General features: G+C 43.7%; 1 protein-coding gene across 1 annotated transcript; it reads left to right on the top strand.

Moving 5' to 3' along the window:
- The first annotated feature begins 219 nt into the window (after positions 1–219).
- Positions 220–11,430, top strand: gabrr2a (gamma-aminobutyric acid type A receptor subunit rho2a). Its single transcript, XM_068751581.1, has 9 exons — positions 220–356; positions 2,184–2,290; positions 7,022–7,089; positions 7,808–8,031; positions 8,235–8,317; positions 8,738–8,878; positions 9,294–9,446; positions 9,814–10,022; positions 11,084–11,430. The coding sequence occupies exons 1-9, from the start codon at positions 235–237 to the stop codon at positions 11,408–11,410; spliced, it is 1,434 nt and encodes a 477-aa protein (XP_068607682.1). The 5' UTR covers positions 220–234; the 3' UTR covers positions 11,411–11,430.
- The last annotated feature ends 1,710 nt before the right edge of the window (positions 11,431–13,140 follow it).

Raw genomic sequence — 13,140 nt, 5'->3', positions numbered from 1 at the left:
TCTCGCACTCCCTCTCTCTCGCCCTCCCCCTCTCTCGTGAGGATAAGTGCAGACAGTGTGTGATCACACACACACACACACACACATTCCCTCTCCTGCAGCCTTGTGAGGAGAGTGATGATGGACTGAGGCGCGTCCTCGGCTGAGAATCATGCGCTGCCACCTGAATTCTGCTGGATTAAAACAAATTACGAGGGCTTCCAAGGGACACACCTGTGGATCTGCGCCGTCACGATGCCTTCTATGATCAAACTACTGATTTTACTCCCATGTCTGGCCATTACCGGTGAATGCCATAGGCACGGTCACCGGGTGCGGAGATGGACGGGCACCGTGGACACCCAGAAACATGGCAGGTAAGTTAAAGACAGACATTCTGTGATTTGTCTTCATGATGTTCACGCAGCAGCGAGCTGATGCGTTTAGGATGCTACGGACTCGTATGATAATTAAAATCATTTTCCTTTACCAATGAAGAAGAAGTTCTAACCTGAAATGGAACTGTCGCCGCACCTTAGCATTCAAATGTGAACTTTGTGTTCATTAAATGAGGTTTGGCCACAGGTGGATTTAGATGGCTTTCTAACGAAGATGACATGTTGTAGATAATGAGCAAGCAGTAATGATGATAGTCAGGCGTTAAGGATGAATTCATCATCATCATCAAATGAAGTGCAGTTATATAAGAACAAACTGCTCAAACCCAACGGGCCTCAGAGGATCTCACAGTCAACTTGGTTTTGCTGATTGCAGAATGATCAGAAAACGCTGTTGTGAGTCTCTGGGAGACACACGTCACGCTTTTCTTCTCATAATATGCTTTTCTGCTGGGTTTTTGAGCTTTCGAGATTTAGGAGGACCACACAGATTGTCAAAAAAGACTGGCTACAGTGGCGCATATATCAGGTTTTATGTCAAGTTTTGGGACCAAGCAGTTCTAGATTATGGCTGATCGCATATATCGAGTGATGCCACATTCCGAGATCAATATTTTGCTTTGAGACACTGCTTCACTCGTTCGGTTCAGGTATTGACCGCCTTCCGTACTCGTCTTCTGCGATGTGTTTCCATTATTTAGTTGATTCTGGCTGCATCTGTGAGTATTCTTTATAAGCGAAAGCGAGTGGTGAGGATGGCAGTGACAAGAAAAGACGCATGACGACGGAGCATGAAATTATAGATCGACATGGCCGTGGTGTCCGCGTAAGTGTTTGGGCACGCCAGTACGAGCGGAGTTCATCGACAATCCTCAAACAGAAGGATGGGAAAACATAACGAAAAGAAATGCGGCAGCTCTGCTCACTTGTAGTCTGTAAATCACTTAAAACAAGATGGCTGATAATATTAAACATATATTAAATATATGCTTTAAGGCTTTTAGACAAAGTGAAGTGTATGAGTTCGTACAACCAAAACAAATTCACTTATAACTGCAAATGAATATTAAGAGAGCTGCGGCACAAATACTGCCCAGCTGTCAGTCTTCAAATCTCTGTGTTACAGAGGAACTCTTGGGATTAAAATCAACGCATGGCACAACCACAGGAAAGGAAATCTCTGAAGGGGTTTCCAAATGTGTAACTGAAATGAAGTTGCTGTGGGATGAACTCGCCGGATTAACGACAGATGGTGCGCCGGCGATGTGCGGCGAGCTAACTGTTTTAGCGCTGCATCATACATCAACAACCACTGTGTGGCAGAGCCCTAAAGACGGAACATTTTCTGACCGCGATAATACGACAAGTTAACTTTATAAGAGGGAAAAATACTGAACAGATGTTTCGAGCCGCACCACAAACTGCTCTCGCCGCTCAACTCTGTGTGTGTGTGTGTGTGTGTGTGTGTGTGTGTGACGAGCAGAACATCCAGATTCTAAGACGGTTTAAACCCCTGTCCATAAGACTAATCATTCATTTATCTTCCGAACCGCTTTGTCCGTTACCGGGTCACGGGTCGTGCTGGAGCCTATCCCAGGAGAGGCGGGGCACACCCCGGACAAGCTGCCAGTTCATCGTAGAAGAATAAGACTATTGTGCTCTTAAAAAACAAACCCAAAACTGCCGCTTTTTTCCGAACTATTTTGAATCAGTATTCTCCAATATCGGAGCTTTTCGTCTTTTCTACACCAAAGTGTAGTCGCTCTGTCGACGCCCCCTCTGACGGTGAATTGTGTCTTCCTACAGCTCCTTGAAAAAGAAGCCCCCAGATGTGACCAAATCTCGCAAAATTAAGACGGAGCATCTGCTCAAAGTGGATGACCATGACTTTACGATGAGGCCAGCGTTTGGAGGTAAGGTGGGCTGTTCCCACAATGACATCATTATTTATTGGGGTTTGCTTATATTTATGTGTGTGTTGAAGTCCTTTTGAGGCCCTGGTTACTTCCGAGGACAGTTTGATTGGTTGCTTTTTATAAAGTACAACAAACTTATTGCATGCTTCTGACAAACAGCAAAAACTCGTGGGCGGATCTTGAGGAAATATTCAGGAAATGTTGGGAATCTTACCAGGAACAGTTGATACAATTTTGGTGTTGATCTGGAAGAGTTCTTGGATTATGGATCAGACATTTTCTGTAACATTGCAGTCAATTGACCGATGCTTATGGGATTTGACCCAGTCATGTAGGGCGGGGATCTCTATCTCACCACCAAATTTCATCTGGATCGGATCCAGAATGATATTAGGAAATAACATTACATTTTAACATTGTTAAAACATATTGTTGGGTTTTTGTTTTTTTTTGGTCGATATATGGTTTCTTGTACACGAAAAGGTATTATATTGTTTTGTTTTGTTTTTTAATTTTTATTCTGCTTGAAACAAACAAACAAATAAATAAATAAAATAAATAAATAACATTGAAAACATTTACAGATTCAAAAATCTGTTAAAAATACTATCCTTTAGGTAAATGGTATAAATACATATGTCCAGAAAAAGGGAGGTCTATGTCATGTCCAGGAAATTATGCTAGGTTATGTTTAGTTTTTTTTGTCTTGTGTCTGTGTTTCTCCCACTTCCTGTTTTATTTTGGCACTTGTCCCTCCTCTCTCCTTCCATACTTTGACCTCCTCCCTTCTGCCTCCCCGATCTGTTGGTCTGGCTCCCAAGGGACCTGAAGTGACCATGCATTACCAGGGTGTGATGGGTCAGTCATGACCCTTCTTGCCCATGGCAGTCTCTACCTACTTTAAACGCATGTCCAAAGATGGAAACCATCAGAATTGACCCTTGATCTCACAAAGTCATTCTGATAAATATGTTCATGTAAATGTTTAAGTGCATACACATTCAGAACTGCGTGGCCCGAATCAGATGCATCTCTTTCAGCGGACGGCATGAAGATTGGGGTTAACGTGGTTTATTGCGCTTAATCTTTGGCGAGATAACACATTAAGCTTGATGCTAATCCACAGTGAAGAGAGATGGAGGCAATCTCTGTCAGTCATTTGATGCATGGGCTTGGTTTCAAGTTACGGGCTGGTGTTCAATGCATACTGAAGCAACAGCATGCCTTACGTGAAATGTGGAGACTTGGCATTGGAGAGGATTTACTTGAGGTGACAAACTCAAAGGTGCAGTTGCAGGTATCTTATTACATTACTGTCCTGCACGCATACAGAAAGTCCCCATTGAAATTCTTATTTATTTAAAATCCCTGCACATCTCTTAGATGACAGTTCGCCTGATCCACTTGAAATTTTGTCTGGCCCGGGACTTGAACCGGTGAACTCTCCGCTTGTCAAACCAAGGCCCAACCAACTGAGCCCCTGCCACCCCTTTCATTTGACCTTGATTGCAGCAACTTAAATGGCCAAAATCAAATGAGATATAATCGATATAATGACCAAATGTGTGTCATAGGAATGCAAAAATAAGCACCACAATTTGTTTCCTTTTTTAGCAGCTATGGTTTTAAGCAGTGCTCACTGTGGATTGGTCAGCAGCATCTCCATAGCATCTGGAGACGTGGGCTTACATTGAGGGTGACTGACACATAGCTCGAGCTGCTCACATCTTGGCGTGAGCATCAATCTAGCATAGCTCTGTGGCTATCTGCGTGTCAGGCCCACTCCAGCAGCGATGACCGGATTAACCTGGTGGCGGGTTCTCCTGCTTACAGTTCAGATTAGCACAGGCTGCAGTCTGTTACGCCACCAGGCAGCTGTTACTCTGCAAATGACACTTTGTCCCGACTGGAGTACAGACACACAAAAAGGAAGGAGAACCGATCCTGTAAAAGTGCATCTAGTGTCGGCAAAAAATAACAGACAGGGACAAAACATTTTTAAAAGAATAGTTCTTATATTATATTTATCCATTCATTCATTCGTTCTTCTTCTTGACCGCTTATCTGCGTCGCGGGATCTACTGCAGCCTATCTCTGTCCACAAGCTACACCCTGGACAAGCCGCCAGTTCATCAGAGGCCACATATATACAGACAATCATTCACACACACACACACACACACCTTCAGACAGTTCTTTAGCGTAACCAAGTCACCTAAGTTGCATGTTTTTGGTAGAGGGAGGAACATGCATGAGAACTCGGTACTTTCTTGCTGTGAGGCTGCATATTACAATTATTATTATTACGATATACAATATTACAGTATATTATATTTATATATATATTATAATTATTGTACTGAGAATATATTTGAATAAAACCACACATTAATTCAGCATTATACAAAACTATTACTATATTCAATGTCTACATGAAACTATTAATCATAAAGTTTTGGCCTCATTCAAAACGGCCCTAAAATACACCTTTCAGGGGGCAGAAACAGAGATAGTCATCACGACTCTCTCCGGATCAATCCCCCCCGCCCCCCCTTTTTTTGTCCACCTACGTTGTACATAGTATGTGTCTTTTTAATTTATTGTTATTTTACATCAATTGAGTAATTTAATATTAGTTTTATTTGTATTGTTAAATGTCGATGATTTATGTACGAAGGACTTTCAACGGAAACAAGACCGCAAGGGCTTTTTAGAAATGCTCCTCTTAGACAGGATGTTTGACTGTACTTGTACTGTAATACATGCTACTGTTTGACTGTACTTGTACTCTAACATTCTATCTAATAAATATATTCATCATCATCAGTTGAACGTTAACATGTAAGGATGGTATAATTAAACGTTTTGATCAGAGGAGAGGTGCTCTGATCTTTGCTACTCTTGGACCTCTTAATGAATACATTTATACTCAATTACTTCAGGACTCTTGAGAGTCTATTGGAGTATGAAATGCAGCCCATTTGACGGTATTGTCCCAACGAGTGTAGAGTAATCCCAAATGAAGCGGTCCCTCGACGGCCCCTCATTTTACAAGCTCTGGTGACTTTAATCTTGCGTTTAGCGTCTCTGATAATCGCCTTGGATTACAGACTTTATAGCTAAATGATGCAAAGTGGTTCAAAGCGCTTTTAGCTCTGTGGTCAGTGTGCATTGCCTGCATATGGAGGCGGTTCCACACGGAGTTTCGCAGACCTTATGGAGCAGTGAGAGGAATAGAAAGTGCAATCTCAACTCCCAGAGGTACACGGCTGTCCTGAAAAGCAGCCGAGCAGTGTTCATACAACATAAAAATAGACACGGGCTGCCTGTCACAACGCAGACAGGTGGAATCCAAAGGCAAGCAGGGGCAGGTACACATGAACCGGAATGAGAACAGGAGTGCTGGAGAGTATCTGGCAGGGACATGAGCAGAGAATGTGTCGAGTGAGGGCTGATGAGAGATGAGCTGATTGCAGGAGGAGGATAGTGTGTGGAAAATTACTGCACAGCTCCTCGCTGGGGCGGAGGAGAAACAGGAAGACAGAGGATGGGAAATAGCAACAGCCAACAGTGCAATACATAATTACACACATACTTATATACATATCTATTTACTGCTGGCTGTCCCATGTTTATGGTTATTTATATTTTCCCAATTTTTCTACTTTTCAATACTTTGTGTGCTTTTGACCCGGTATGCTGATAATCTCACACACACACACACACACACACACACACCTTCAGACAGTTTAGCATAAGTTGCATGTTTTAGGTAGCAGGAGGAACCCGGAGAACCCGGAGAGACCCTTGGACCCAGACAGGGGGGAGAACATGCAAACTCAGCACACAACGGAATCGAACGCGGTACCTTCTCGCTGTGAGGCTACATATTACACTTCAGATTACTATTATTATTACCATATATTACAGTTTATTATTATTATTATATTTAGATATTGTACTGAGAATCTATAAAACTATTACTATATTAAATGTTTACATGAAACTATGAATCGTAAAATATTAAAGGAACCCCGAAAATAATGGCGTGTTATATGATTTTATTTTGCTGTCAGTAAAACAACTATAAAATGAAATTGTCAAAAATAATTTCCATTTGTTGTATTTTTGTAAAAACGTATTTTGCACGTATATAGGTCGCCATTGTTGCTTACATCGCAACGTATTCTGGGTGTGACGCACCCAGCTCACCGGCGTTTGGGGCCGGAGCAGCCATCTGTTAGCAGCGTCATCAAAGACATGAGGAAAGTGGGGAAGTCCCCGACTGTCATGCGATGTGACAGAGACGCATCAACCAGGACAGTCCCTTCACATCCAGAGACTTGAGATACTCAGGCAGAATCTCATCCAGCCCTCGAGGTCAGCAGCTTCACCGTAATCGGTGTTAGTGAAGCGTCGCTTTCCCCTCCTGAGGCCCCGGATGGTTTGCTAGACTTTCTTCGAGGCCGACCGGTAGTCCTTCTCCCCCCAAGCCCGACGTTTTGCCTCCATAACCACTTGGGACGCGTTACGCTTTGTCTAACCTAACAGTAGGTCCAAAGTGTGGCAATGACGCCAGGGGAAATAGATAGTTGACCTTTTTAGGACTGTCCCAAGATGACAAGAATGTTGTCACCATTTCCTACTCTGGCATTAATTGTAATGTTTCTCCAAGTATATTCTTTGACTCGTGCTTGCTAACGAGTTCCTCTTTTTTTTTTTTTGCAGGTCCCGCTATCCCAGTCGGAGTGGACGTCCAGGTGGAGAGTCTGGACAGCATTTCTGAAGTTGACATGGTGAGGATCACATTTTATTAGAAAATCTAAATCAAACAAACAAGAAAACTTCCCCCGGGGAGGAGACACTACAGGTGCCCAGAGTTTGCTCTGCTCCCCACATCTGATCATCTGAAATCATTTATTAATGATAGAAAAACAACCCAGACTGACTCCATGTTGCTGGCATGGCAACATCTAAGCCTGCAGAAGCTCTGGAGAGATACTATTGATCTAATATCTCCTGTGTAGCCTTTAAGATGAAAGTGTTAGTGCATATTTTTTCTGAGGCACAAGCTTGATCTGAAAGACCTCAATGTCAAAGTGGCTTTATTTGTCAGTTCCCTAATACCGAAAATACACATTAAAATACACGGCATAAAGAAGAGGTCTGTCTGTCTGTCTGTCTGTCTGTGTTGTTGTTGACTTTTCTTCCATTCCGTACTTCATTTTCTGATTTGTTTGCCTGCTTGTCAGCAGGATGATGGAGAACCTTCAAATCATTTGGCAAATTCATGGCTTATTCTGCAGCTTGAGTAGCATTCAGAGCGTTTTCAGAGTTTTACAGCCCTCTGCTGGTGGGTGTGTATAATGAGCTGTTGACTTAGGCGTGCACGCGCTCCTTGTGCCCCTCTTATTGATAAATGGATTGAGGGTCAGTCATCTGGTTTGATGATTGTTCACACATCTCTGTGGTTTTGACACGCTTTCTCACGCTGTTCTCCTTTAACCCCACCAGGACTTCACTATGACCCTGTACCTGAGGCATTACTGGAAGGATGAGCGCCTGTCGTTCACCAGCAGCACCAACAAGAGCATGACATTTGATGGTCGCCTGGTGAAAAAGATCTGGGTCCCAGATGTGTTCTTTGTGCATTCTAAGAGGTCCTTCATCCATGATACCACCACTGATAACATCATGCTGCGTGTCTTTCCTGATGGGCATGTCCTCTATAGCTTGAGGTCTGTAGCATTTCAGTGATTACATTTCTTTCAGAATATTTTCAGTACATACATTTTAGCCTATCATAATAGGGTATAATAGCGTTTCTTAAATACTTTTGTAACGAAGCATCATCGTAAATATACACACTGATATCACATGCATATGGAGAGAATGAACCTTAACCTAAAAATAAGTGTCTGCTCATGCCGTTGCTGGACAGAGTGACGGTGACGGCAGCCTGCAACATGGACTTCAGCCGCTTCCCTCTGGATTCTCAGTCCTGCTCACTGGAGCTGGAGAGCTGTGAGTACTCGTTCTAATTGTACTGCTAATAAAACAAATAAACCAACAACCTGTCCTAAAGCGCCATCCCAATTAAGATGAAACAGCACTTCACCATTAGATGTTTTAATCTGTTCTAATTAACGTGCGGGGTGTTCACTTGCCCGTAGTCATCTGGATAGTCTCTAGCAAAAACCCGTGACCAGCAAGGTGCATAAAAGCGGCTGCAGACCAGACGATTGAGGTCATTATAATTGTTAGAATGAACCGTAATTTAATTTATACAGTTATCTGAGCGAAGATAACAAAGTCGTTCATACACGAAGAAGATCACAGGCCATAAAGACCACATAAAGGTTCACAGTAAACATGCTGGGAGACATTACAGTATATTATTTCTCATTCTGGTCAGAGCTGATTGGACCTTGTGCTGTCCTGCAGATGCCTACACAGATGAAGATCTGATGCTGTATTGGAAGAGTGGGGATGAGTCACTCAGCACAGATGATCACATCTCCTTATCACAGTTCCTCATCCAGAAGTTCCACACCACGTCTCGCCTGGCTTTCTACAGCAGCACAGGTGCACATTGTTAAAGCATGGTATTTTCCCTCCTTGTCCTCTTTGGTAGACCTTTCCCTTCATCCTCTCTGACACTCCCCTATCACAGAGCACACCTGATACTTTCCTCCACCCGTTCCAGCCTGCCTGCACACGATTCTTCACCTCCTTTCCACATTCTCTCCATCACTCTGCTCTGTTGACCCGAGGTACCTGAAGTCCTCTCCATCTTCTGCAGTACTTTCAGAAAATGCTGACATGCTTGCCGTGAGGCTCCAGATATGTTTTGTGTATTTTCATCCAGTCGTGTATGGACGAGGAGATTATGACTCCAGTACCAGTTATTAAAATCCAGTATAAGCGAATACAGTAAATAGTTGAATGTCTATCAGTACACCCATCTCTAAACTGTTCTCTTGCTCTGTGTTGCTTGCAGGCTGGTACAATCGTCTGTATATCAACTTCACGTTACGACGACACATCTTCTTCTTCCTGCTGCAGACATACTTTCCTGCCACATTAATGGTTATGCTGTCATGGGTGTCGTTCTGGATCGACCGGCGGGCTGTGCCAGCCAGAGTTTCCTTGGGTAAAAAAAAAATTGCTTGTCAAAAATGTCTGTGTGAAATGATGAGGCCAATCGCTGATGTGATGTCCGCAAACTTGATGCTGTTGTCAGATTACCTGTTCCTTCTAAGTAGCGTGTTGTATTAGTGAGTACCGGTACCTAAATCACAGCTCTGACTTTTTCACTTCTCAACTGAATATCTTGGAGGCCGTGCTGACTGTTACAGACCGCATGGCCCACGTTGCATCATATTTCAGGAGGCGCCATGTTTGGCCCCTGTAACTTTAGCCATACTCAGTTTATTGGCGTATGAAGGTCAATGTGCTTTTTGCACTGGGAATGTAACACTTTCTGCACATTTAAATCTTGCTGTTCTATCTATTTTCAGGCATCACCACAGTGCTGACCATGTCCACCATCATCACTGGAGTCAATGCGTCTATGCCTCGGGTGTCCTATATCAAGGCAGTGGACATTTATCTCTGGGTCAGCTTTGTTTTTGTCTTTTTGTCTGTCTTGGAGTATGCCGCCGTCAACTACCTATCGACTGTGCAGGACCGCCGGGAGCGCAAGCTCAGAGAGCAGACGCGATCTCAGGTTTGTTTGCTACTTGAATGCAGTCAAAAAGCACAGGACTGCAATATGAACGTAATAATAATCATCATCATCATAATATTGTGTAGCATTTGCCTGCGAATCTTGACCTGTCAAAGACGCAAAATAAGCCAGTAAACTTGTGAAAATAAGCAAATCTCACCATCAAATTTCATCCGGATCAGATCCAGAATGACGTAAGAAAAAAACATTGAAAACCGCATTACTGGTTTTAAAAACCTGTTAAAAATACACATCAAGTCCGATTCACTTTAACTTTTCAGGGTTGGTGTATAAAGATACCAAGAACAATTTAGAACCTTTTGATGATGATCCAGATCCCCATGGGGACGGTGTAAACCCAATTAGGAGGGGACTGAGCTGCCCGGCAGAGATCTGCACTCGCTGAGTGTTTTTCTAGTTTGCTTTTGATATCAGGTTGAAGTGAATGCTGCACTTTGCATATTTTCTCAGTTCCTCGGCCATAAAACCTACAAACTGAGTAATGAAAACGATTTCGCTTAAATATTTTTTATCCCTTCTGTTTGCTCGTCATCAAAATATCTTTATCCTTGAAAAATGTGACCGAGAAAGGGGGGGCGTGTCACGGAAGCGTCAAGATGTATTTGCGATTTGATGGCAGCTGATCACTGGCGGGCTTTACAAACGGGATCATTGGCTGGCTCTGGAAATCCAGATTGCATTGCAAATTACAACATGGCACTGTACATGAGTACTGTTAATATTTCTCTGTCAATTTATATTGAAGTTTGACAGTAAACAAGAATTCAGTCGAGCCCCCGCCCCTAACCCTAACCCACCACCACCACCATAGGCTTCCTGGAATCAATGAAAAGATTGTTTCAAAAAAAAGATGATGCCAGAAATTAAGAAATATTTGGACATTTCTGTATTTAAATTCCATATTTAGCAGGACGGAAAAGGTAGTAGCCTGGCTCAACAAAGGAAGCCATTGACAACGGGCACTGACGCACGGGCGTAAACATGCTCCTCCAAAGCAACAAACCCACTAATGATTTTTCTGTGCGTGTCTTTGTTGTCAGTCCTTGCCCTGCACCTGTGGCATCTCCCAGACGAGAACCATGACCATGCTGGATGATACCTACAGCGAGGCGGACACCAACAGCCTGGCCGGCTACACCGAGGAGCCTATGGCGCCGGAGGAGGAGCTGCACGAGGTTTCAGAAAAACCTGAACACATGGTGGTGCATATGTCAGTGAGCAGCGAGTCCGCCGCCACGAAGAAGAAAAAGAGCCTGCGAGCCATTAACATCATCCAGAACACGCATGTGATCGACAAATACTCCCGGATGATTTTCCCCGGCTCGTACATCTTCTTCAACCTTGTATACTGGTCCGTGTACTGCTGAGTCAGGACCGAGGCCAGAGACATCAACGCCTGAAAACGATGTCAAATGGGACTGATTCTGAGAAGAGGCCTGCCACCGACCAGGAAGGCGAGGCCCTGCCCGAAAGTCACCCCCAAGGGATGTGATCTGATGTGTTCACACCAAAATCAGCAGCCAAACTGATGCCCTAAAGGGAATCCGATTCAGGTGCCGCCCACTCTGGGTATACATATACTTGATATATATATATAAACACAAAAATAACACAATATCATTACTGGCGTCTTTTTAAAGACGATACGTAGAAGTCGTTCTGGGGCAGACCTCTGCATTTCTGTAACCTTTACTATTAACGTAACTTGATATGCGTTGATTGAAGTTTCTCTCCTTCGGATGATTCACCCACTGCCCAACAGGCAACGCTGGTGAACATCCGGAACGCGTGTGGGGAATTCCAGTGAGAGGCGGGGCACACCCTGGACAAGTCGCCAGTTCATCGCAGGCTCACACACCAGAATCATTCACACCTCTGGGCATTTTAAGGCAACAAATTCATCTAATCAGCGTGTTTTTTTTTGGTGGTGGGAGGAACCCAGAGAACCCGGAGAGAACCCACGCAGACACGGTGAGAACATGCAAACTCCACACAGAAAGGCTGCAAAGTCGGATTTGAACCTGTGACCTTCTTGCTGTGGGGCAACAGCGCTTCTTCAGCTCTGAAGAAGAACTTGAAGCAGCCTCCCGGATGAGAGATCTTCAATCAAGTCAATTTCATCCAAACGTCCCAATTACAAGGAAGTAGGATTTGCTGAATGTAAATTTATTGAATTGTCCTTTTTAAAATAAAATGAGAGCGGCTATCTGACAGCGTCATGTTTTTCTGAAGTATCTTCTTCTTCTTTTTCTGCTGCTTTCTGTAATGGTGTGATGTAAAGAATGAACCATTCGATCAATGTACAGATCAATCGTGTTGATCTGGACAAATGCATTTAACAAACCTTGCAGCGAGGCGGCCTGCATGGTTCGACAACACGACTCCTACATTCTGAGTAGCAGCCTGCTTGGGAACCGGCTACCGGCTGGCGCTGTGCGCCATGGACGGCTTCTTGGTGCGTAAAGTCATCCATTCAAGTTAGTCCGGTGATGCGCATGGGCCTCATGTACAGAGTTGAACGTGGATTTCCTACTGAAACATGGATTACGCTCAAATCCAGAAAACGTCCTGCGCAAAAAAAAAAAAAATCCAGATGTATGAAATCGTGCGTAAACCAAGCACATTTCCTACGTGTGTCCCAATCTACGTGGAACTGAGCGCATATGTTGGAGTAGCCATTTGAACGCCTTCATTTACATACACAAATGATATTTAAATGACCTCTGCGCACGAGATCCTCTGTTCTGCGCGATCAGAAACTTAAAACAAAAAGGAAGAGGCACGGAAAAAAGGAGGAACTTTACAGGAAGCGAGTTGGAGACGCTTTTAACTGAAGCGAAGATAGACATTTTGGCACGCTGTGCTCCGGTTTAAGCAGTACGCGCAAGCGGAGTGAGCGTGAGAGCGTGTGTGATGCTGATGAAAACATCTCACACTTTACGCACGGGGTTATTAAACCGAGTTCTTTACACGCAGAGACAATCAGGGGCTTGTTAGAAAGATCTGAAGCTGTATTTTAACCATCAGAGAACAACAAGTCATCAACTTTTTTTTTTTGTTCGAGTCCCTGAAGGCACCGCGACAGGCTGCAAATCGG

The sequence above is a fragment of the Brachionichthys hirsutus genome, chromosome 18, assembly GCF_040956055.1.
Source record: "Brachionichthys hirsutus isolate HB-005 chromosome 18, CSIRO-AGI_Bhir_v1, whole genome shotgun sequence".
NCBI lineage: Eukaryota > Metazoa > Chordata > Actinopteri > Lophiiformes > Brachionichthyidae > Brachionichthys > Brachionichthys hirsutus.
The sequence above is the reverse complement of the archived record's forward strand: the minus strand, read 5'-3'. Positions and strand labels throughout refer to the sequence as shown.

What these genes read in the sequence shown, in the direction of transcription:
- gabrr2a (XM_068751581.1), top strand. Translation starts at nt 235, where the DNA reads ATGCCTTCTATGATCAAACTACTGATTTTACTCCCATGTCTGGCCATT. An exon ending in GCATTTCTGAAGTTGACATG is followed by an intron (nt 7,090 to 7,807) that starts GTGAGGATCACA and finishes TAACCCCACCAG; the next exon opens with GACTTCACTATGACCCTGTA. An exon ending in CATGTCCTCTATAGCTTGAG is followed by an intron (nt 8,032 to 8,234) that starts GTCTGTAGCATT and finishes GTTGCTGGACAG; the next exon opens with AGTGACGGTGACGGCAGCCT.